General features: G+C 43.1%; 1 protein-coding gene across 1 annotated transcript in view; it reads left to right on the plus strand.

Moving 5' to 3' along the window:
• The window catches only part of hsd17b4 (hydroxysteroid (17-beta) dehydrogenase 4), a 59,050-nt gene extending 36,004 nt beyond the window's left edge, over window positions 1-23,046 (plus strand). Inside the window, exons 15-25 of the mRNA XM_054731597.2 lie at window positions 166-217; window positions 2,192-2,263; window positions 6,649-6,752; window positions 9,045-9,110; window positions 9,490-9,559; window positions 9,700-9,806; window positions 15,671-15,757; window positions 18,246-18,332; window positions 18,914-19,052; window positions 21,741-21,868; window positions 22,504-23,046. Coding sequence (XP_054587572.1) covers window positions 166-217; window positions 2,192-2,263; window positions 6,649-6,752; window positions 9,045-9,110; window positions 9,490-9,559; window positions 9,700-9,806; window positions 15,671-15,757; window positions 18,246-18,332; window positions 18,914-19,052; window positions 21,741-21,868; window positions 22,504-22,593 — 1,002 coding nt within the window. The 3' untranslated portion in view covers window positions 22,594-23,046. The remainder of the gene's footprint in view (window positions 1-165; window positions 218-2,191; window positions 2,264-6,648; window positions 6,753-9,044; window positions 9,111-9,489; window positions 9,560-9,699; window positions 9,807-15,670; window positions 15,758-18,245; window positions 18,333-18,913; window positions 19,053-21,740; window positions 21,869-22,503) is intronic.
• Window positions 23,047-25,585: the final 2,539 nt, after the last annotated feature.

Raw genomic sequence — 25,585 nt, forward strand, 5'->3', positions numbered from 1 at the left:
AATGAGCACTTTGTAAATATGTTGATGCATATTTGTATCCATATGGGATATTTCACGCTGTCCTGCACACAGGAGGAACAGTAATAGTACTCGCATTACTCGTGCTAATGAGGCTGGACGTCTAAGCTGAGTTTGTGTCTCAGCTGCTGTTTTGTCTTCTGCCAGGTTTTGCACGGAGAGCAGTATCTGGAGCTTTTCAGACCTCTGCCAACTTCAGGTGATTGCACATTAATTCTCTGTAAGCGTGTGATATAGATCTCACGTCGTACACTTTGCAGGTAACTCGGTTTAGAAATAAAAGCATGCCAGCAGAGTGGAGCTGATTTAAACTAGAAATGGTTATAATAGATCTAGGAGCAGTGATGTATAGTTTGATGGTAAAATGATAAATATGGATGTACTCGGGGAGCAAAGGGCAGGTTTGGGTGCGGAGGAGAGCTGCAGCTTCTTATGGGAAAGAGCAGAGATGGGTCAGAATAATCCAGCTGTCTGCGATGTTCCATTTCCACCCACAAGCCTACAGTGAAGCGTCTACATTAGTTTTCTTTTTACATCATGGGTGAAACTGGCCTCTCAGGCTGGTGAGCAATGCTGCTATCCAGGCCAGCGAGGAGCTTTTGGCGGTGTTCTAAAAGGAAAGACTTGGTTTTTCCGTTTATGTGGTTGTAATGAAACATTTTATGGTGATTAGATCTTCCCTGATGGTAAAGGGTCCTGCCTCAGTGCAAACAGAGTTTGGCGATCACAACAGAGCGCTCCACACAGAGACCGCGGTTCTCGACCGGAAAAGGGTGGCTTGCCAACTCCGGGTCGGGGAAGAGGTCCTACCTCAAGTGGAGGAGTTTAAGTATCTCGGGGTCTTGTTGACGAGTGAGGGTAGGAGGGATCGGGAGATCGGCAGGCGGATTGGTTCAGCGTCTGCAGTGATGCGGACGCTGAGCCGATCTGTCGTGGTGAAGAGGGAGCTGAAGCAGAAAGCCAAGCTCTCGATTTACCGGTCGATCTACGTCCCAATCCTCACCTATGGTCATGAGCTTTGGGTAATGACCGAAAGAACGAGATCGCGGATACAAGCGGCCGAAATGAGTTTCCTCCGTAGGGTGGCTGGGCTCAGCCTTAGAGATAGGGTGAGGAGCTCGGACATTCGGGAGGGACTCGGAGTAGAACCGCTGCTCCTCCGGATCGAAAGGAGCCAGTTGAGGTGGTTTGGGCATCTGGTCAGGATGCCTCCTGGACGCCTCCCTGGAGAGGTGTTTCGGGCATGTCCTGCCGGCAGGAGGCCCCCGGGTCGACCCAGGACACGTTGGAGAGGTTACATCTCCAATCTGGTCCGGGAACGCCTTGGGGTCCTGCCGGAGGAGCTGGTGGAGGTGGCCGGGGAGAGGACGGTCTGGAGCTCCCTAGTTGGGATGCTGCCCCCGCGACCCGGACCCGGATAAGCGGAGGAAGACGACGACGACAACAGAGAGCTCAAGAAGACCTCCAAATGTTCTAGAGCATCTATAACTCTCTGTACTCTAGTTAGCTGGCTGTCTTTTGTTTGGAAAGAAATAATCTACTAATCCATCTTCTTCTCTTTTGCCAAATTATTCATATTTCTTCACCTGAAACAGGCCTCTACAGGTGTTGCCAAGTTTAATTTTGGAGTTTGATGCGTTCAGATGCCCAGCTAGTCAGTGATGGGGTCTAGTCAGGACTACGTAATGTTATTGCTAAAGCGTTTATTTTTTTGGATTTCCATAGTGGTGAAAAGATAATTTGGGAATAAATCTGATTGCAGCTTTAGATTCAAGTCCCACGGTTACTCTGGAGCCCAGAAGGTTGTTCAGGAACACTTGGTGATGTTTTTGATGTTATTTTTGAAGCTCCAGAAGCATCCTCTATATAAACTGTTGATGGAGAAAGAGTTAGAACCTGCTGCGCCTCCGTTTTTGTTTTTTGAACTCTAAAACAGACATAAGCCTGCAGGAACATGCATCAGCATTTTCGTACTAAATATTTTGAGTACGAAGGAAAATCTGGTCGAACTCGGGTGAACTGGGCTGCCAAAGGTTTGCTTTAAACAATGACTCGAGTAGCCGATCTGTTCATTTTCTGTTAATTCTGGTTTCACTATAAGTTATAATTTGAGCAATCTTGCTAAATAAAGTAATGTGCGGTGCAGAAGTAAACGTTCCAAATGGACTTCCAGGTACCCTCACCTCCGTGAGCACCGTAGCTGATGTGTTGGACAAAGGCTCTGGAGCTGTCATCCTCTGTGATGGTGAGTTTCTGTTCTTTCAAGCTGCATTTATCTATATTCATGTTTTTTCATCAGTTTATTCTGGTGTTTTCTTTCCTCTCCGAGTTGCCCCTCAGGCCGAATGAATGAAAAGTAACTTGAAATCTGCGTCTGAAGGGATAGAAATAATAGACTATGAAAAGCTCGTGTTTTTGTTTGATAACTCCACGGTGATGGATGTTATTTCAACCACTTTGATCTATAATTAATCAAATTCAAAGATATTTTATTAATTCCAGAGGGAAATTAGAGTTTCAGTACACACAATTCTGACGTCAGACATACATGGGCAGGACACATGACAAGAATTGGTGACTGTGGTCATTCGCAACCCGAGTCGCGCTATCTTAATAGAGATAAGAGGGTTATATGAGGATTGGTTCAGGTGGAGGAAAAAAAGGCACTTCGGAGTTACCCTCCACAGGGAGGGCAGCTTTGCTCTGCAAAAAAACACCTCAGACAGAAATGCAACAGACTTCAGACAACACAACATAAGTGTCCACTAGGTGGGGAGGTAGGGTTGAGGAATATCCTCACATCAGTGCATGCAGCCGCAATGAGCAGCGCTCGTCACCTCTGTTTGGACAGGGGAGGGAGGAAATTGGGTTAGAAAGCACAGTGACTCCTGGAAACGGTTCCACGACCTTCACCGGTCGCAGTCCCGCCCAGGCTGGGATAGGGAGACAGAGTTGCCATGGTGACGGCTGCATTCCACATTTCTTCTGAGGGGGAGTAATCGCTTCAGCCTCACAGGCTCCAAGGCCACCAGATTCCGATAAGAATTGTTTTGGGGACAGACAGAGATGATTTCCCCTCTGCCTTAGTGTTCTGTTGGTCTCCAGCCCCTCTTGATCCAATAATGGCGTTATCAATCTATTCCCAACTGTGCTGATCCGGCAACTCTCTCTTTGATCGAATCCACCTTCTGTGCCAGAGCCTGAATCTCAGCCAAAGTTCCAAGCTTACGACTCATCTCGACAATTATATGAGTTTGTGCGTTCACAGCGTGGTGTAATCCATACCTGAGCTCCGGGATTGGGCCAATATTCCTCGAAAGCTCATTAATTTTTCGGTAAGCCAGGTAACCGCTCAGACCAAACAGCAAGAAACCCGACACCAACACCACGAATATCCAGACATCTTCAAAATCCTCTACAGACAGTTGAGAGAGGCAGATCAGGTTCCACTGTTTCCAGGAGTCCATGATATACCCAGCTGGCTCTGTCCCAGAGGGGCACCCGGGAGCCCCTTCTCCCGTTCTCATCGTTGAAAAGATTTTGTCAATCGTGTTGAGAGACCAACTGACCAGATCCATTTTTAATAATTTTCCAGTTTCTAGAAAAAATGCAGAAGCGCCGTACACCCAAAGACAGACAAAGAGCCTTGGGATAAGATAGGGAGGAGAGGAGGAAAAAAGCGTCTGTACTCTCCAAGAGCCGGAAGAAGAGAATCCAACTTAAACCAAAAGAACATGGGAACTGATGTTTTCTGCCAGTCTGCAAAAGGGAAATCCTTAAAGCGTCTTCATTCATTAAATCTGTCCGCTTCAATTGTGGTTAAAATCTTTTGGTAGCCTAGCATGCAACAAGCAGTTTTGAGTGACTGCAAATAATATTTTAACTGTGACACAATTATTTTCTGGGTTTACTTACTGAGTTGAGAAACATTATCCAGAGTTCACATTTTCAGGAGATTACTGATTGATTTACATCAGCAGGAAGCAGAGCCGCACCATTCAAACACCTGAGATGATTGATTATTATAGCCATTCTAGATTAAATATAGGATACCATAAAATCAATCAAGTCTTTATTTGTATAGCGCCTTCCACTGCCTTTGCAGGAGCCCAACGCGCTGAACATAGAATACAGTAAAAACACAGATGGCAATAAAAAGGAGGTAAAAACAACATACAGACTTTAAAGCACCACACAAAATGTAAACAAGGAGCATGAAAGCATACAACCAGGTCACATAAAAGCCAAACGATAAAAATGAGTCTTTAAATGACTCTTAAAAACCTGCAGCGAAGGCAACAGTTTAATATCAAGTGGAAGCTTATTCCAGAGAGAAGGAGCCAAGACCGAGAAAGTCCGATGTTTGTTATTGATTAATATATTGGACAATGGGTTTCCATAGCCTCCAACAACACGTTTTTGAGGCTAAATGGGAGGTGGCCACCACCGCCATTTTGACCATGTCACAGGTTCCGTCAAGCCCAGACAATTCCACAAAAGGGAAGAGAGGTGGAGCTGAGGGTGGGGCTGTAAGGCTGGGATCAACTGACGACACCCGGTCGAACTAGCTACAAGCTAACCTGAAGCTAACGCGGAGGTGGGAGCTAAGCTAACGGAGGTAGCAACCTAGCTACAACCGGAGTTAACTGTGCACAACACCAGAGCTTCTGAGTCAGAGATACGCCGGGCTGACTGCTGGGTAAAACCGGGTGGAACACAGAGGTCTCGGAGGCCTCCACAAGCCGGCAGCCCGCGCAGCAGACAGAAGCCGCGATCAGACAGAGATGCGCCGAGCTGCGGGGAGGGGAGAACCGGGTGGAACACAGAGGTCTCCCGAGAGCTCCACAAGCCGATAGTGGGAACCCAGCTCCACCAACATGTTATATTTCAACCCATTTTCTAAAGTGCAGCATTATGTTAAATGCACTGGGTTTTACCCTATTACATTTAAATTTCATGGTTAAACAGTACATGTTAAAATCCAAGCTCAGCTCGGCAGTGACCTAAAATACATAAATATAATTTTACTTACAGAAAAAAATGAAGTGGAGACTCCTTGGACGCTCTATTAGTGCAATTAATGCCACAGCAAGTCATTTTGTCCAACAATTGCACAAATAATATCCAAAAAAGAATACACACAGAGACTCAACATCCCGGAACAGTTTCCAGGCCAGACCGAGGCTCTACTGAGGCCTTTCCACGGAGCTAGCTCTGTGGTCACGTGGGTCTGATGCTCATTAATTATACAGAATTTTATATGATGAATGAATGACCTGCACTTGTATAGCGCCTCTCAGAGTAAGGACTCCAAAGCGCTTTACACTACAGTGTATCATTCATCCATTCACACACACATTCACACACTGATGGTGATGAGCTACAATGTAGCCACAGCTGCCCTGGGGCGCACTGACAGAGGCGAGGTACAGGCACCACCGGTCCCTCTGACCACCACCTGCAGGCAAGGTGGGTAAAGTGTCTTGCCCAAGGACGCAACAGCAGAATTCTCTGTCCGGAGCCGGGATCGAACCTGCAACCTTCCGATTACTGGACAACCCGCTCAACCTGTTGAGCTACTGCTGCCCAGTAGTGGGCTTTTAATACACTTAAACAGAAGAGTGAGAAAAAAAATTCACCCCCCTCAGAGTTGTCATGAGTGTAAACTAGATCATTTAAACCAAAAACATGTTTTGGTACCAGGCTGTAAACATGTTTATTTCTGCTGTGAAATTGGTATTTTTAACATGGGAGTCAATGAGGATTTGCTCCTTCTGACACCAGCCCCTAGTGGATGAGGGTGGAACTGCATTTTATTTCACTTTCGCGTTTGCTTCAATTTTTCACCCGCATTGTGGGGGCTTGGTTGGAACATCTATTATGGCGGTAGCACAGTAAAAGAGCAACCACCCGAACTCACGAAATATCGTTAAAAGCCTCATTTTATGATGAAAATATAACAAGAACTTTATTCACTAAGAGGGACAAGACATGTCTGCAGTCACATTATCTCTAAATGCAAAACAAAGTACATATTTTTTGCTGACGAACAAGGCTAACAAATATCAGCTAACTCGCTAACGTTTGGCTAAGGATTGCAGATTCTGAGTTTCTACAGGAACTGAGGAAGAAAACAGACAACAGTTTTAAGAAGAGTAATATGTTGCAAATCATTATCTGCCTGTGTGTTGTGCCCTCATTCTGCCACCTTAACTTTAGCTAGCATGGAAAGCAGCACCATGTGGGTTTAGCCTTTATAAGAGGTATTAGGATATACCGCAGAGGTATTAGGTTAGGTAAAATAAGAGCATGTTGGCTAAATATAATGTAGCATAATAATAATAATAATATTAATAGTTTATTTGTTTAATTATTTTTGTGAGTCAACATTGAAACAAAAACACCACTTCAGTTTCCACTCATTCCTTCTGGCAGACTTCTCCCTTCCTCCTAATCTATGAACTCCAACTCACCTTTGATCCGGGCTGAACCGAGTTTAGTAGGATTCAGTTAAATTGCTTGTTTATGTAACTGTTAGAGTTATCTTGGTCCCCCAGAGCCAACGCTTACCTGTATTTAATGCAGTACTGCTGCCATGTTCAAATCATTTTACCTCCTGGTTTCCCACAGTGAAGACCTACAACGGTGAGGAGCTGGTGTGCTTTAACCAGTTTTCGGTGTTCGTGGTCGGAGCTGGAGGCTTTGGTGGCAAGAGGAGCTCAGAACAAGCTAAAGTATGTTGTTTTTGTTCAAATAAGAGAAACTTTTCCAGCAATACCCGTTTTTATACAACGTGACAAAGTGAAGCAAAAGAATCCCCCTGTAAGGTTTCTTAATGTAACTGACTCTAAATTCTCCAAGGAGTATCAGTGTTACTATAAATAACCTAAACCTGACTCACATTTGTTTCAGTTTATGCAGAATTACATAGATTTATCATTTTTGTTATCACTTCTGTGAAATTCTCCAGAGATCTGGACTTTGTGTTTGTTTTACCTCATTTTCTCCTTCAGTAGCTAACAGGATTGGGTCATTAACTACCATTAAATGCAGCAGCTATGATGAGAGCATCCCCTGTCCTCTGCACCGCCACTAGATGCAAATCAAGCTTGACTTAAAAAAGGTTAAAATTTGGCACAGTTTAAATTTGCAGAAAGATGAACAGAAGGTAAATTTCCCATGCCATCCATCTCTGACAGCATTTCATAGTTGAATCAGAATTTGAGAATACTCCAATAAGTGACCTGCTTGCAGCCCAGATCCGGTGTCGGTACAGGATCGGCTCGGGGTCCTTCGACTGCCGATGACGTCAAAGTACGGCAAACCCACGCGTACAAAATACACTACACATCTTTATACTGTTGGAAAGAATTTATCAGTTTTGTTATTAAAATAATGTTTCTTACGACGTAAGTTTGTGTTTATAATGGTATTTGTAAAATAAAACACTATATTTTATTCATAATGTTGAACTCCTCTTTGAGCACATCCCTTGAAGGATCATAGGTATTAGCAACACCTGTGAAATTGTATTTGCAGGAAAGAAGTGTGTCCTGTTTATTGAAGTATTTTGTGTTTAGAGTTTTTGACGTCTTGTCCATGCGTAGTTCAGGTACGCTCATAGCTGCTAGCCAAAACTCTGGAGTTAAAAGTTTTCTGGCTTTACTAAAATACATGTCTGTACTTATTTGATTGATGGTAGTTTTACTTTCTATTAGACTCCAAATGTAATCATTTGGCACGTTTCTAATTCATAATTTGCAAGAATGTAATCTGTGATATTAGCATTAGCATTCCTATGGGTTTTTCCTTGTATATTAGCATTGCGCTAACTACTCGCTGCCAAATTGCAGCCTTTGCCCATGCTTTCGTTCTTTTTTAAACACAGAAACAGTTTTGTTTACCTGTTTGTAGCTACGGTTTCGCCGACAGCTGCCGGCTTCTTCAGGCTGACGCTGATGGTGGCGCGTCACTTCCTTCTCCGTTTATCTGCGGGCAGCAGAGGACGTTGTCGCCCTCTACTGCCCGCTCTCCCCTCTCCGACGATGCAGTCCCATGCGTGGTCCAGCGTGTAAACTCCGTCGTCCCTGTTCATGGTCCCACATCCACGTCTCCTTATCTCTATTGCTTCCTTGATCCATCTTTTGTATTTTTGTTGTTCGGTGGTTATGATCCGTGTGCTGTCCCAGTCCATTATATGGTTTTCTCTTAAGCAACGGAGAAGGAAGTGACGCGCCACCATCAGCGTCAGCCTGAAGAAGCCGGCAGCTGTCGGCGAAACCGTAGCTACAAACAGGTAAACAAAACTGTTTCTGTGTTTAAAAAAGAACGAAAGCATGGATTTACAAAGACACAGCAAGAACACACCTAAGATGCAGCCTTTGCCATTAGAAAATCTCCTTTTGTCACATTGCAATTTAATTGCACATGCAGTTAATCGTTCAGCCCTAATATACATGCAGCTCTATGCTAAAAGTGTATTTTCAAAGAGGTAATGATGGATTTCTTTGCAAAAGTTGTCCATCTTTCCAACAGAAACATTTGCCTGGACCAACGTAACGTGATAACGTAACTTCCGTAAGGTTCATGTTCAGCCAATCAACTACTTTGACGTCATCGGCAGTCGAAGGACCCCGAGCCGATCCTGTACAGACACCGTCACTCTCTGAAATCAGTTTTTAGATTATGAAACTGAAAACGAGATAAAGGAGGCGTCGAGCAGCCAAAATCAAGCCAAAATGAGAAAACATTTCCATTTCAGACGTTTCAGTTTCCAAACACTCAAGAGTGAGGTGACACAAAACCGAGATAAACAAGCTTCTGTTGCCATATTTGTTCTGTTTTACTGGCATCAAATTCAAACAAAGGTCACATCGTTCCCAAAACGTTTGACGTTTATTGAGTAGGAATCATTTTCAGATCATTAAAATCAGCTTTAATTTGCTCAGAAAAATCATTTTTTAGCAACACAACTAAATGCTGCATGATATTTTCCCCTTAAAAAAAATCTTTTTAATTTCCCTCAGGCTCCCGCGCCGCCTCCTAAGCGCGCACCAGATGCTGTGGTGATTGAATCGACCACGAGAGACCAAGTGAGTGCTTCTGTGTGGGTTTTTGCTGCAGAATAAATCAGCTGAAGTGACGAGATGAGGGTGAATTTAGATCATTTTTTTTTTACTGTCTGAAGTAAATGTAAAGTTTGAGACCAAATGTAAGAACGGGAACAGGAATAAGTAGAGTGCTGATTGTGTGATGTTGCAGAAAGGGAAAAGGGGAATAAGAGGCTAAAATTCCCGGAGCTGTTTTAAACGGCTGCGACCGTTTTACTTCAAAGACGTTCTTATTTTAGGTGTCTCTCTGATCGTTTAATTTTATCTCACATCTGAGAAGGAGAAGTTCAGCGCTTTATGAATTAGATATAAATCTAAACAATGTCTGCCCCCCCCCCCCCCCCCCCCCCTGCGGTTACAGGCTGCCTTGTACCGTCTGAGCGGAGACTGGAATCCTCTTCATATTGACCCCAGTTTCGCCGCCATGGCAGGTGAGAGGCTGTCTTTGCTAATGCGCTGTCATTAATCTAAGGCAGGACTCGAACTTCCTTTGGGAGTTTTGGTCAAATGCATCGTTTTTCCGTCTCATTTGTAGCTGAACCTGCTGTACTTACGAATGCTCTTTGGTCAGGCTTCAAGACTCCCATCCTGCACGGCCTGTGCTCGTTCGGCTTCGCTGCGAGACACGTTCTCAAGCAGTTTGCTGACAACGACCCATCCAGGTTCAAGGCCATAAAGGTGAGCTGGGATGTAAAAAAAAATCACATCAGATGGTCCGGATTTGAGAGTGGAAGCTTTTTAGCTCGTGATGCACCGATTCTGGTTTTGAGGGCTGATGCCAGTTTCAGATTTTTATACAGGTCTGACCTGCTGAAACAGATTTTAGCCAATTTCCGATTCATCTCATTGAAGAAAGTTTTCATAAAACGAATAAATTCTCTTTTTTGCCATAATGAGTTCACTAATATGGAAGGAAAAATCTGACTTTTGAATATCAAATGAAAGGTCGAGCCAACGCTCTTAGGATAAGCTGTCAAGCAAGCTGCTTTAAAAATAAAATTCAAAGGTCCAACCTTAGAGCCAAACAACCATGAAAACAGTTATTTTATATTTTTGACCCATTGTTGCCCCCCCCCCTCACATAATTTACAGGATAATGCATCTAAGTAACCTTATAACAGTTTAGCATCTAGCTAATACAGTGTGGCGTTTTTAATGGTGAACACAGAGCAGTTTTTAGCGTTCTTGGTTTAAAATCACAGCAGCTCAGTGCCACCAACAATCTGGGAAAACACCATGAACAATGGGTCAAAACAAGACGTACACGTGAAGAGCAAACAGCTCCAAATAAAACAGTTGTGTTGGAGAGGATGTGGCAGCTTTGATGCTCACCACACCCATATTTCCTGGGCTTGTCCCAATATTCAATCATTTTGGACTCATGTTGAAACCATAATACAAAAGATCCTGGGATACCACGTGCCAAGAGACGCTACGGTACTGTTTTTGGGAAACATAACTAAAAGGGTACGGAGTGGGGACCATTACCTTGTAAAGATTTTATTAACAGCAGCAAGGAAGACCATAACAAGACTTTGGCTCAAGTAGCGATGGGTACCGAATTCCATAGTACCGACTGAGCACCGATTCACGTAATTTGAAACGGTGCCTCGTTTCGGTACCCGTCCTTCATAATGAGAATTTGCCTAGACAGCTGCGCATGCGCAAGAGCGTTATGTCGTCGGTCGTTGCAAGCCAGTTGTAAACAGAGCAGCATGGTAGAAAGAACGCACGCTAAAGCTTGGGTCCACTTCACTAAATGTGATGGGTAACTGGGTGATGATGAAACCAGCGACAGACAACGATCTAAGTGAGACATCCTCATCTAAACTCATTCACTGCCAATGACGGTTAAAGTCTTCATTTGCATATTTTACTGTTGGAGCATCGGAACGAGCCCCCGCGCCGAGAGAACAAACATCTCAGCTCTGAAGCCGATGTTCTTCTGCATAAGTCACACGTCACGTGATCAGGAAGCAGAAAATCCATGTGTTAGGAGATCGTTTTGGGCCGTTCCTGTAAAAAAAAGTGAGGCGCGAACCAGAAAAGCGTCTGCCGATCACAATTCGACAACGGATTATGAAAGAACGGATAACGCTCGAAACGCGGATTCTTCCTGATGTAAGAGGTGAGTCTCCTCTTTGTTTTGGTTGTTTTGGTGTTGATATCATCCTAGCGCTCAACGTTCTGTGACTCTTAAAAAAAACAGTAAAAACGGTGAAAAATGCTGGCAGCGAATGCCTTTAGCAATCAGGAAACGGCTGGCAGTGAATGAGTTAATCTGCTCCAGTAGGTAAATAAAATGTTTAAGAAAACGTTAGCTTGATTTGTTAGCTTCCGTTCCGCTAATGGTGCGCTCTCTTTCACCTCGGAACTCCGAATTTCCGACTAGAAGAACATGAACGCGCTTTAAAGTTTGGCTTCACTTTACTAAATGCGACGGGTGATTGGGTGAAGATGAAACCAGCGACAACGATCTAAGTGTGAGGCATCATCATTTTAATCTGCTCCAGCAGCTAAATAAACTGTTTAAGATAATGTTAGCTTGATAAATTAGCTTCCATTGCCACCATTGTAATCAGCTAATGGTGCGTTCGCTTTCTCCTCGGAAATTCTAACTTCCCAGTTGGAAAAATCAAATGAAAAAGGACGGCAAAAGGAATGAAGATACACAGTAAATTTAGTTAACAGTAAAGATGTTAGCTTCAGTTTAATTATCAGCTTATAAAACTACAAGGTTGATGTTAAAATACAAACAGTTGTATGTTATTTATTGTGATATTTATCAAATATGGTTATATATTGAGAAAAATATATATTTAATTATAAAGGAGAATTAAAATATTAAACACTCAAAAGTATTTAAAATTGGTACCGTTAAGTACCGGTATCGATTCCTAGGTACCGGCAATTAGTACCGAATCGATTCAAATGTCAAAGGTACCCATCCCTAGCACCGGACCAACTCTAATGGATGACAACTGTACGAGCCATATCGCAAGGTTAAGAGAATCCGAGTAGAATAATAAATGGAAAAAGTGGATTTGTTTCATGGGTACAGATAAGTTACAAGTGTATAGACTACTTTGGTATGTGTACTTATGACTGATACATGTATTAGTGGCAACGAGAATAAGCTCTTTAATCTCCTCTGACCAGGTTTTCTTTAGTTCTGTTGTTTTTTTTTTGTTGAAAAACTGCAATGAAAATAAGCTATAAAGAAAAAGTGGACGTACACAACGATTGGATGAAGTTTGTACAGGACTGTACGTTTCAGAGGCAATTAAAATGATAAACTTAAGAAAAAAACACTAGTTTTGTTGGTTGCCATTAGGATGTGAAGAACATTTCAAGCAACTTGGCAAAAGATGCTCCAGACAAACGTCACCAACTTCACCTTTAACCCAGTCATGCTGAACACCCCCGATTTCCATCACCAGCTAATTTTTTTTTGATCCGTGTCTACTGACATGGAGTGGAACAGTCGCGCCAATGAGGACGTTTACTTTAATAAACATGCATCTACAGTAGGAATGTCCGATATTGGGGGCCGATATCAGCATTAAAACATAACATTAGAAATGATCAGTAATGTTTTTCACTAAGGCTGATCTATTGGCTTTTTTTTTTTTACTGATATCTGATTTACCCATATTGTCTAACTCTTAATTTTCGATACCAATATAAACCCATATCAATTTATGCAGGGTCCCCCTCTCGTAAAAAAAGAAAAACTAAAACATTTTAGGTTACTAACATAACTAGTTTCACAAATTGTGCCAAACAAACTAAAATGCCTCACGACACTGATCTCAGATCTGTCATGTTATGATATTTTGAGATTGAGGAAAAGTAGCTGAAGAGTTTGATGCTTAATTGTGTTTGGTACGTATAAGTTGCGTCATTAAAAGTTTCTGTTATTAAATTTTAATGCCAATATTGGCCGATATAAGGGTAGAACAATAATATCGAACATGCTTAGTTTTAAAGGGACATTATGTAAGTTTGACAGCCAAAACATGTATAGAAATAATAAATGTCTTCTTCATACATTCTCCTGCAATGCCCTGGTCCTGTAGAATGAGCCCTGGCGTTTTTACTGTGATTGAATGATTTTCTGTAAAATCACAGAAAAAGAGAGATGCTCGGGTCGAGCAGGCTGCTTCATGCGCGTTCACGCTCAGGCATAGCCAGTAGCATTTGCTATCCGTAGCTTTAGCAGCAGAGAGAGAGGCAGTGCCACTTTGTCGCTGTTCCTAACGCCTAGTGACAAAGCTAGCTACATTTCTGAGGACCCTAAAGCTTGGTTTATGCTTGACGCATTCACTTTCCGCGCGGTGATGCGGCTCGCGGCTGGAACGCGCTTCACAACTCGCAGCGTTTATGGTTTGTGCGGCTCAGCGCTGCGGTGAGCCAATATTCTCCCAAACTGAACGGGGCAGCATGGAGCTCTACAGCATGCATCCAACACTACACCATAGTAGAAGTAGAAATGACTGTTTACAACATGGTATTTCAGCATTTTTAACAGCGTTCTCGTCTTTTCCGACAGTGCGAGCTATTTCTCTCCAAGAATTATTAACAACATGTTGATCACGGTGATCTCTGAGAGCTGAATCATACAAATGTCTGTATTTACGAACCTCTGCCGTGCCGGTCCGCCATGTTTTTCCGCGTCCGACCGTCCGCGTGGTTAGAAATTTTCCGAGGTGCGCGTTGCGGAAATCTTGGGCCGTGCGGAGACGCGGTGGAGGGGCGTGGTTGTTAAAATGACGCAAAATGACGCAACTTTTCCGCGCAGAGCCGTGCGGACCTCGCGGACGCGTCAAGCATAAACCAACCTTTAGCTACTTTCTGTAGAACTTTCTTCTAGATATTTCCTGCAAATTAGCAACAAAATAGCCATTTTCACTCCGAACCGTTCTTTGGTTTGACGTTGTTTCAGCTGTCATCAAGGATATAAATGTTACAGATTCAAAGGATGTCATTGGTGCTTTAGCTCATCTAGTAAGACGTTGGACTCTCGTACAGAAGACCTGGGTTTGATTCTGGATGTGAACATAGTTCATTTAGAGTTTCTTTTTTACATTAATGGTATATTTTTTTACAGTAAGATGCCCACATCTTTATTTGAGACTCGCCGAACGGCATTGAATTCACAGATAAAAAAGATGTGGGTTCAACTTGCGACGATGGCACAGGAGTTAAGCGCTCGCCCCGTATTCGGAAGGTTGCAGGTTCGAGTCCCGCTCAGTCTGTCGCTGTCGTTGTGTCCTTGGGCAAGACACTTAACCCACGTTGCCTGCTGGTGGTGGTCAGAGGGATCGGTGGCGCCAGTGCTCGGCAGCCTCGCCTCTGTCAGGGCGCCCCAGGGCAGCTGTGGCTACATTGTAGCTCATCCCCACCAGTGTGTGAATGTGTGTGTGAATGGGTGAATGACTGGTTGTGTTGTAAAGCGCCTTGGGGGGTTCCAGGACTCTAGAAGGCGCTATATCAAATACAGGCCATTTACCATTTACCAGTTACCATTCATTTTGGAACAATTTTTCAAGCAAGGGAAGGGAATGATCTGAGCATGCAGGAGGACTGACCCATCATAAACCTTTGTCGGCTGTGCTGAAGAGAAAGGTACAGAACCAAATTATTTAATTAATTAGCTGCGTGTTCTCCTGTCCTCTGTCCTCCGGGCCACACACACACATACATACACACACACACACACACACACACACACACGCACACACGCACACACACGGGACTGTCAGCTGTTATTTTCGTTAAGGAGTGTGCATGTACAGCATGCGCCTCGTGCACGAGCCTACTATTGAAGCTGCCGTTACGCTTTTGGCCTGAGGGGATAATCGCGAGCATAAAAATTCAAAAGTCCGAAAAGTCCCTCTATTTCAATGACTCAAATTTTCCATCTCATGCTCATAAACATCAGACTCTTCAGCTACTTCTTCTCAGTCAAAATGTCAAAATATGACAGATCTGAGGTTCAGTTTTTGACATATTGTTTTGTTTTTTTGGCACAACTGGCCTAACTTGACCAACTAAGTTGCCAAATGATGATCTAGTATGAGCGTCCGTCCTGAGACTGGGAGATCGTGGGTTCAAATCCACGGTCGGGTCATACGGGGGGGGGGGGGGGGGGGGGGGGGGGCAATGCCTCCCTGCTTGACACTCGTCATTAAAGGGTTGGATTGGAGGATTAAACCACCACATAGTTCCCAAGTGCAGCCACTGCTGCAGCTCACCGTTTCCCCAGGGGATGGGTCAAATGTGGAGAAGAAATTTCACACCAACTAATGGGACTTTAAGCTAAATTTAAGTAGTTTTATATTTAGTTTTTCTTTCTTTTGTGAGAGGGGGACCCACAGAAATTGGAGGGTTGGACCACGTCGGTATATCAGTAAAAAAAAAAAAAACAATATCGTGAATTTACACACATGTTGGGAATAATCAAGAAACCTAAAATCAAGCTTAGTAATTACTATAATCTGATGACTCCGCCCCCAACAAACTGCTTTTTGTTCCTTCAGGTTCGATTTGCAAAGCCAGTGATTCCAGGACAGTCGCTGCAGACCGAGATGTGGAAGGAGGGCAACAGAATCCACATCCAGTGCAAAGTGAGTCCAGTGAGGATTTCAACCATCACACAGTTTATTAGCCTGGCCTGCCAGACTCCTCCTCTGTTTAATTCTGCACAGAGAAAGAGTCTAGGAACCCTCCTATTCAAATAACCCCACCCCGTGAGAATTCTGACCGAGCCAATCAGCGCTGAGTATCGTACGTCACACACCACAACGCCGAGTTTGTCATAAACATGGCGACTGAAGTGGAGTTTGCTGCGGCTCTTCCCTCTGTTCTAAATGACTTGAACACGTCTTTAAAACCACAACAAGTAGAAGCGCTAAAAGCATTTCTTCTAAACAAAGATGTTTGCGCTGCCGCCAGCAGTGTTGGGAGTAATGCTGTACAAATGTAATTAATTACTGTAATGCATTGCTTTTTGCTGTAATGTGGTAATGAAAGGCATTACAGGGAAAGAAAATGGTAATATTTACTCGGTACAATTGTCAGTAACGCGGTAATTACAACGCATTTTTAAACCCAGAATCAAGATGTGGGTTTCCTAAAAATTCAAATTGCGAGAAGCCTGAAAAAAGATCCAGTATCCACATATATGACGTAATTTATGGACTCAGCTTTGCGGGCATTCTACGAGCAGAGAGGACGCAGCGGTGACGGCTCAAACACTCCAGCTGCGTCCTGCGCGCGGCCGCTGTTATATTCACAAAATCGCTCCACCAAAACAAAGTCATTCGTTTGCGATTGTTTATATCAGCCCATATTCTCTGGTACTTCATGTACTTTTCAGCTGAGTTAATAATCTGTGCCCCGGTGATTTCAGCTCATTGCTGCTGGAGCGCAGCACTTATTAAACTTTTTTATTTATTTATTTATTGTGTTCGGTAGATCCCTTTGGCTGATTAGTTAGAAAGTAGGAAATCTAGGAAACAGATTTTCTGGAAGACGGAGAAAACATGCAGCATGCAGGAAGGTTAGAGCGAGAAAGGGTCGGAAATTATTCACATAAAATCAAGAAAACAAAACAAAGTGTTTGAAAAGAAAAAAAAGTAGGTAGATTTATCCCCAATACACATTTTTACCAGTGAAAAGCAATAATATATAAGCATTTAATATTTATACATGTGATAAAATCAGATCACCCCAGAAGCCAGTCCCACATCCAGGGCCGTATCAAGGCATTTGGGGACCAAGGCAAATATAGGCTTGGAGCCCCCACCACCTAACTCCCTGCTCAGTTAATATAAGATGGCAGCGTGCTGAGAGTACAGATTGTTGTTGTTTTTATTTAATAAACAATCATTTTAAAGCACAGTTATTATATCTGACTGTTTTTAACAGCAACCCTAGCTCAGACACCACATCACCTTCCACATATATGTCATGAGCTCACTGAGCGTCACATGACCAGATTCATACTGAAGTTGTTTTGGTGAAAGTAACTTAAAGTAATGCAAAAGTAGTGTAATGCCTTACATTTTAAAATCAGTAATATTGTAATGTAATGAATTACTTTAAAATGAGGGTAACAAGTAATAAATAATGCATTACAGTTTTGAAGTAACTTGCCCAACACTGGTCGCCAGACTCCATTTTTACTACAGCTAAAAAAGCTACAGCGTCGCGTACGTCACACACACATCGACGCTCAGTTTCTCATAAACAACGACGACAGCGACGGCGGAGTTCGCTGCGGCTCTTTCCTCTGTTCTAAATTACTCAAATGTCTTTAAAACCACAAGAAGAAACGCTAAAAGCATTTCTTCTAAAAAAAAAAAAATGATGTTTGCGTCGTCCCCCCAAAATACGACTTAAATATATTTTCTCTTCTTCATTATACATTTAATGGCTGGTGCGACTCAGGAGCGATAGCCCGGAAGATACGGTACTGAAAACTTGCTCACAGCAAAATGTTTTCATTACGGAAATAAATTATAAACTTACCGATTCAATACTTTTTTAATCCAGGTACTTGTCACTAACAGGCGCCGAAAACCTCCACCTAAACTCAGTGTGAGGTTCAGGTCGATGGGTGTTCCAGTTAGCTCCGGTTGGGTTGAAGCTAGGTGGCTACATCCGTTAGCTCGGCTCCCACCTCCGCGTTAGCTTTGGGTTAGCCAGGGTTAGCTTCAGGTTAGCTCGTAGCTAGTTCGCACGGGTGTCGTCACTCGAGCCCAGCCTTACAGCCCCACCCTCAGCTCCTCCTCTCTTCCCTTTTATGGAATTGTCTGGGCTGGACGGAACCTGTGACACGGTCAAAATGGCGGTGGTGGCCACCTCCCATTATAGACAAAAAACGTGTTATTGGAGTCTATCGAATCCATTTGTCCAGTATGTACAGTCTATGCCAGACGCTGCGGTACAGTCGGGATTTCCTTCTTTTTTCTGATTGGTCACTTTTGAGCTTCCTAGTCCCGCCCCTCCAGTGCCTCTCTGCCTGTGAGTTACCGGACTCATTCTCTGTGCAGAGTTAAACAGAGGACGAGTCTGGCAGTTTTTGTGACTCGCATCTGGTCTCTCTCTCAGGTGAAGGAGACGGGGGATGTCGTGCTGACTGGAGCCTACGTGGATTTACACGGATCGACTAAAGCTTCTCCAGAAAGTCTCCCTCAGGTGCTCCAGTCTGGAACGAATACTTTTTATTGTCAGTCATGTTTCTTTGTTCTCTCTTCATGGTGGCCCGAATCCTTTTGCTTCTGTTCGTTTTTTCACAAAGTAAAAATAAAGCCTTCTCCCAGTTTTCTGTTCTCAACACCAAGTTAGCAGCATGAAGAACCTTCACACCTTATTGTGACACTGAGAGGTAACTGAAGCATCACGCTGAGAGAAATCAGACCGGCGGTGCCACAGGCTCCAGGCCCGAACCCCTCTAACAAGCTCCCGTGGAGTTAGCGCTGACAACTTGTTGAAAGCTACCACTTGTATGTGCGTTATGTGCACGAACGTCCCGGTGGCGCAGCGCGGGAACCTTGTTCTGTCACCAGTGCACCTGCTGTTTGTTGAAGCTAATGATTAAACATCAGCAGAGTTTGCAGAAGTGATTTTAAGGAAACAGCCAGAGAAATAAATGAAAATTGGGAATTTCATTGTTATTTGCGGTTAGCATAATGAGAAGCTGGGATGCAGAACAGCCTCCCTTTTCTGTCGACGTACGCCTGACGAGCCGTCTTCCCGTTCCCTCTCCATCCTCGCAGGAAGGAGGCCTCAGCAGCGATCTGGTGTTTGCAGAGATCGGGCGTCGTATCAAAGATGTCGGCTCGGAGTTGGTGAAAAAAGTGAACGCCGTCTTCGGCTGGGAGATCACGAAGAACGGCAAGACGGCCGCGCAGTGGAGTGAGTTCGACACACAGTCAGCAGAGTCAACTCGGTTTCTGTCGCTGTTTAACGAAAAGGGGATTTTATCTTTGCAGCAGCAGCATCAAGTCAAAACCGACAACAACTCGAACTGTTGGAAATAATTTAAAGTCGCGCTTGTTGCTTGTAACGTTCTGGTTGTTAGTCTCTAAATGTAGCTTTAGTCTGCTAACCGCCAAGTTAGACGGAAGGTTTAATTTTCCTCCTTAAGATGAAGAATGAAGGAACTTTATTGTTGAAAGTAAAACCTTCAGGCCAACATTATATTTAATAAGATCTCTGTGTTCACCAGAACAGAAACATGAGAGCGACTTTCTCTGGTTTATTCAGTCCAGAGGATTAAAGCATCGGGGAAAGAAGTCAAGGGTGTAATCTGGGCTTTTATTAGACCTATAGGGCGCCTGCTTTAATTTATCTGCTATATTATTATAATTATTATTATTTTTTGTTGTTCTAATATTTTAGGAGGAAAACTTAACTTAGTACATTAGATATATACAAGATATACAGTGATCCCTCGCTACTTCGCGGTTCGTTTATCGCGGATTCACGACTTCGCGGATTTTTTCTTTGGAGCCTTATTCAAGGGAAATTCGCCGATTCGCGGTATTTTTCACCGATTCGCGTTTTTTTTCTGTGCGAAATATCAAGAAATTCCAGTTTTTTTCATCAATTTCATCATAAAATGCACTTTTTGTAATAAATCTATAAAAACCCAAGTAAACAAAGATTTTTTCTTGAGTTTTACCCACAAAAAGAGAATGTGATCATACGATAATTCAATATAGTACTGTACTGTAAATATGGTGTCCCTACTTCGTGGATTTTCACCTATCGCGGCCAGGTCTGGAACGCATCTACCGTGATAAACGAGGGATCACTGTACAAGCGAGTGTACACCATACCATACCATACCAACTTTATTTATAAAGCACATTTAAAAACGGCATGGCAGCTGACCAAAGTGCTGTACAGAATAAAAAGTAAAAACACAATATAAAACAATACACGGTCAACAATAAAATACACAACAAAGCAGATAATCACGGTAAATAAAAGACACATAATAAAATAATAAAAGTCAGGGATTTAAACACACCTGGTCGTAAAAGTCAGCCTTAAGTAGCGACTTGAACCGGAGGAGGGATGGTGCCAGCCTCACCGAAAGAGCATTCCAGAGTGTCGGGGCAGCGTAGACAAAAGCACGCTGCCCCCGCGTTTTGTATTTCATTGTTGGAACGCGAAGCAGCAGGCAATCAGCAGACCTCAACGCCCAGTTTGGCGCATTACGAGTCACAAGATCAGACAGGTAATCCAGAGCCAGACCGTTTAGGGCCTTAAAAACAAAAGTCAGGATTTTTAACTTGACTCTGAAGTTTACGGGTAGCCAGTGGAGCCGCGCCAGTACAGGTGCGATATGGTCTCTTCTACGGGTGTTTGTTAAAAACCTGGCTGCCGCGTTTTGTACGACCTGAAGCCTGTTAAGAGCGGAGGCAGGTTAACCAATTAAAATGGAATTAGCATAATCCAGTCGGGAGATGATAAAAGCATGAATTACGGATTCCACAGGTGCTCACATGGTGCTCTCATAAGTATGGACTTGGGCACGTTCAACACATGTCTGAAGGCTGTGGTTTGCACTAAATGCACTGTGATTTATTATCGTGTGATTGTTCATTTGAACAATGTTGATTATATATTTCTTCATCAAGTTGACGCAGTGATAGCTTGATTCAATTCAATTAAATTTTATTTATATAGCGCCAAATCACGACAAGAGTCGTCTCAAGGCACTTCACATAATAAACATTCCAATTCAGGTCAGTTCATTAAGCCAATCAGAAATAATGTTTCCTATATAAGGAATGATCTTGTTGTGTGTCCCTTTTCTGCAGGTCTTATTCATCATTGATTATTTTTGTGGCTTCACTTTTGGCAGGTGGAGTTTCCCCTTTGGTGCTCTATAGAGCCTCACGTTTCTGATTGTAAATTCCTTTAAATCCTAAATGTTGAGCAAATTAGTAGATCACAGCTGTTATGACCTCTAAATAATACTGCATATTCTGAGAAAATGGCCAAATCCTTGTATAATACAGCAGATAAATAAAACGGTGACATAAAACAGATCAGTTTGACGTCCCGTGAAACTGAGATACACTCCTGGGTTAAAGCAAACCTGATTAGATGTTCTTGCTGCATAAGAAAATCATATTGTGACTCAGATTTTTCGTTGTAGTTTGTATGTTACTAGAAAACATGACTCAGCATTCCTCTCAGAGGGGTAAGCTGCTAATTTCTAAGCCAATTAAGTGCTTTTGCAGAATTTTACAGTCTAGCAGAGCAGTTGGTTAGGTCTCAGGTTGCGGTGCGGGCCTTTTGGCTTTAATTTGGCGCTCTGGATTTGTATTTTTTAATTATAACTGTTCATTAATGGATTCTCAGTTTCCTCTGCACTATTTTAAAATTTCACACACGCCTCTCCTTCTGCAGCTCAAGAAACAGAAGTCGAATTTGAGCTCTAAAGTTGAGCTAATTTCACCAATAAAAAAAAAGTTTAATAAGAACTAAAACACGAGGGATTTGGGGAGTCCAGGAGTCCTTGTACGCGTTTGTGATCAATTCATTCTGAGTCTTCTTCTCCTTTTGTCTCCCGCTGTTTCCCTGCAGCCATTGATCTGAAGAACGGCAGCGGCTCGCTGATCAAAGGGCCGCACGGCGGGAAGGTGGATGTGACCTTCGCTGTGTCGGACGAAGACTTCATGGAGGTGGTGACGGGCAAACTTCAGCCTCAGAAGGTGACGCTGCCTTTGAAGTTGTCGCAGAACAACAAAAAGTGTCCTCGCGTTTCAAATCACTTCCTGTATGTTTTGATTATAGCGAGCCGTCCTTCAATCCGTCATGACGAGACGACCCCCCCGATCTTCTTCGTGTCAGATTAAAATATGGAAGCAATGATCTCTCAGAAAGCAGTCGGTGCAGATAATCAATCGGTGCTGCTTGTTATGTCTGCTGCATCCCTTCCGTCAGTGGGAGTGGCCATCACCGAGTAGAATTTATATGCTTCCAGGAGTGCCTGTTATTGATCTGAGCTGTGTGTGTGTGCGTGTGTGTTCTTTACAAAGAGAGTCAGGAGGCTGTGGTGCTGAACATCCCTCAGGCGGATCTTTCCCAGCCTCTAGGATGATGAAAGCAGCAGCTGGGGGAAGATTAGTTGATGGAGTTGAAAGGGAAGCTGCTAACCGTCGTCCCGGGTCATCACGACCCCGTCGTGATTAATTTTAGTCGAGGAAAGCAGAGAACACCATCAGAGGTTTAGCTAACTCAGGAAAGGGACTTTACCGCTACGGATTTTCCCGGTTTTTGTTCTTGGTGTTCTGACCCCATTTTCAGAAAGGAAAAACGACTCATGTCTTTATTTTTTCCTAATTAGGCCTTCTTTGCTGGAAAGCTGAAGGTTAAAGGGAACATTATGCTGAGTCAGAAGTTGGAGGTCATCCTGAAGGATTACGCCAAGCTGTGAGCGCTCACTGCCCAAACCGACCAATCAGATGCCTCCAGGAACTAACACCACAGACGGCTCCGTCCCCGCCTCTCGTTTCTGATCCATGTGTGCTTCGCCTCTCATGGGAATTTCATAAAAAGTCACCCACCCACCGACCAGAGCAACACTTCAAGGCTGAGCGCTCCCTCTGATATTCAGCGTGGTCAGAAGAATCAAATATGGACTCAAGTTTCAGGAGAAGCTTTTCAATGGAGCTGAATAATTTACTAAAAGCATTTTTTCTGTGTGTCGACTTACAGAAGTGATTTGTGATCTCAGCATTAATGAAAATAGGCGTTTTTGTCCTAAAGCAACTGATTTACTACAGTCGGAACGTTTTCCGTAACTGTAGCGTTAGTCGCTGCAGACTAGCTTCGTTAACTCGTCTGTAATGACTAGTTCTAGAATAAAAGCTGCTGTTTAATACTTAAACTCTGAGGTTTGTGTTCTCAATCCTTTTTATGGTTATTTCATTTGGAGTCTTAATTTTATCCGTGATCTGAACATCAACATGGATTAAATAAACTGTTGATGGTAAATTTGTGCAAATAAACTTTCGCTTTTTGGTTTTCAATGCAACAAAAACAGTGCCGTGTCCAGGCCTTTTATTATGGGGTGGCCCACACGGGGCACCAATGGTTCTGCTTTTTAAAAATTTCTTTTATGCCTTTGTAGTGAATTTGTGAGTCACATCGTGTCATGACCACCTTCTTCAAGCTGTTTTGAGGTAGTTAGCAAGGCACTTCCTTTTTGCATTACTGCCACCAACTGGTGTGGAGTGGGACTAAATTTGTTATGAAAAAATAATGCAGAAATGTTCTGTAGGCCTGGGACTACAAACCAACCTTGAAGGTGCTTGGTGCCACCCATGGAACTCAGTGGGCTGGCCAATCAGATTCCATGGGTGGCATGTGCTACCCCCAGGCCACTCCCTGAACCAAAAGTAACTGAGAAAATTAACTCATTCACTGCCAATGACGACTAAAGTCGTCATTTGCGGTTTTTTTTTTACTGTTTGAGCATCAGAACGAGCCCCTGTGCTGAGAGAACAAACATCTCATCCCTGAAGCCGGTCTTCATCCGCATACGTCATACGTCACATGATCAGGAAGCAGACCATCCATGTATTAGATCGTTTTGGGCAGTTCCTGTAAAAAAAAGTGAGGCGCGAACCGGAAAAGCGTCTGCCGATCATAATTCAACAACGGATTATGAAAGAACGGATAACGCTCGAAACACGGATTCTTCCTGATGTAAGAGGTTAGTCTCCGCTTTGTTTTGGGTTTTTTTTTGCGTCGACATCATCCTAGTGTGCAACATTCTGTGACTCTAAAAAAACAGTAAAAACGTTGAGAAACGCTGGCAGCGAGTGAGTTAAATGTGTGCTAGATTTATAAAAAATTACATTATCCCCCCCCACAAAATTTGGACAAGTAAAAGCTGCTGCTACCTAGCTGTCTGAGTTTGAATTACACCACAAAAGAAATGCAGTACTTTTTTTTCATGCAAGTATTCAATAAAAATCGATACGGTTTTTATCGGTTCAGCATTATAACCTGATATTTCAGTGTATAAGTATTTTCTTGCATTCCTATAATTTATGCTAGAAAATAAATCTTACGGCCGAAACCCGACTCGTGCGTAAAAAAGCTTTACGTGATGAAAGAAAGAAGACGCTTTTGGTTAAAAAAATCATTTATTCTCCAGATTCTGTAGGAATACATATTGTTGGTCTTAGAATAGAACAGATTTTTACTCTCCAGTTGCTGCAGAAGTACACAGAATTTTTCCTGCTCACCCGATTTGCAGACAAAACAAAAAAATGATGAATTAAATCTGCCTATACTCCAAAACATGAAGATATTTCATAAATATACTCATCTGTACAGAATAATATTCTTCATTAAGTAGCTTTTATCATTATCCACCGTTTATCTACAACTAGCTGTGGTTAAAAGAAGCTTAGTTTGTGGAAATAGAAATGTTGAAACTATTAAACCTGCTTCATCTGAAGGATTTCTCGTGTGCAACGGTCCCGCCTGCAGCAGCGCGACAAGCTTCTACGGGTAGTGAGCTTAATTATTTAATCCACCATCGGACCGGTTCCTGCAACATATCACACATCAGCCTAGATTATATTCAAGTGTGTGCTGGAGGCCATGTGCTGCACTTAGATGATGGAGAGAGAAAAAAAAAAAGTGACAAATGATTTACAAAGAAACCACAATAAACAAGCGTGTCATTAATGGTCCAAACAGACAATTTTGGAGTCAACGTAAGGGAAACTGCATTATTGCATAAATACTGATATCGGTGAGCGGCTCGTTCACCCGGAGCTGAATCTTACTACTAATGGCTCTGCTGGGATGGGAGGAGCAGAGATTAAGGACACTTAAAGACAACAGATTCAGGTTGGGGTAAATGGTTCATCACTATAACAGAGGACCATCCTGCCTTCTGTAGTTGGGCAGATTAGACGGTGTATGATTTAGCTTTATATGAAAACACAGAAAGAGCGGGAGCTCAGCGATAATCGCATCGCAGAGCTTCGACGCCTCGGTCTAAATAAATCACATCCTTCTAGATGTGCGAACGCAGCGCGGCCCAGACTCCCAGCCGGCGTGGTTACAACTCACAAATGACTCGCGAGCTTGAGCTTGTTTGAAAGTGAAAATTTACAACCCTGCTGCTTACCGCCTGGCAACAGCGGAGCCGAAAACCTGGTTCGTCTTTGAATTTAATTAAACGTGATGCAGGCTGCTGGACACGACCGGACATGACTGCTGGACTCGTATCCAGATACATTAAACATCTCAATCAGAAGGCGGTTAAAAACAACTCCTAATATAACAAACAGCTGAGTTCGATATAAGATATGTTTATTTTCTATTCTACACACCTGAATGAGTTTTGGGCCCAGGTGAACCTTTTAGTTACCTGATCTCCTGTGTCACCTGGATCTGCGTTTGTG

The sequence above is a fragment of the Nothobranchius furzeri genome, chromosome 17, assembly GCF_043380555.1.
Source record: "Nothobranchius furzeri strain GRZ-AD chromosome 17, NfurGRZ-RIMD1, whole genome shotgun sequence".
Lineage (NCBI taxonomy): Eukaryota > Metazoa > Chordata > Actinopteri > Cyprinodontiformes > Nothobranchiidae > Nothobranchius > Nothobranchius furzeri.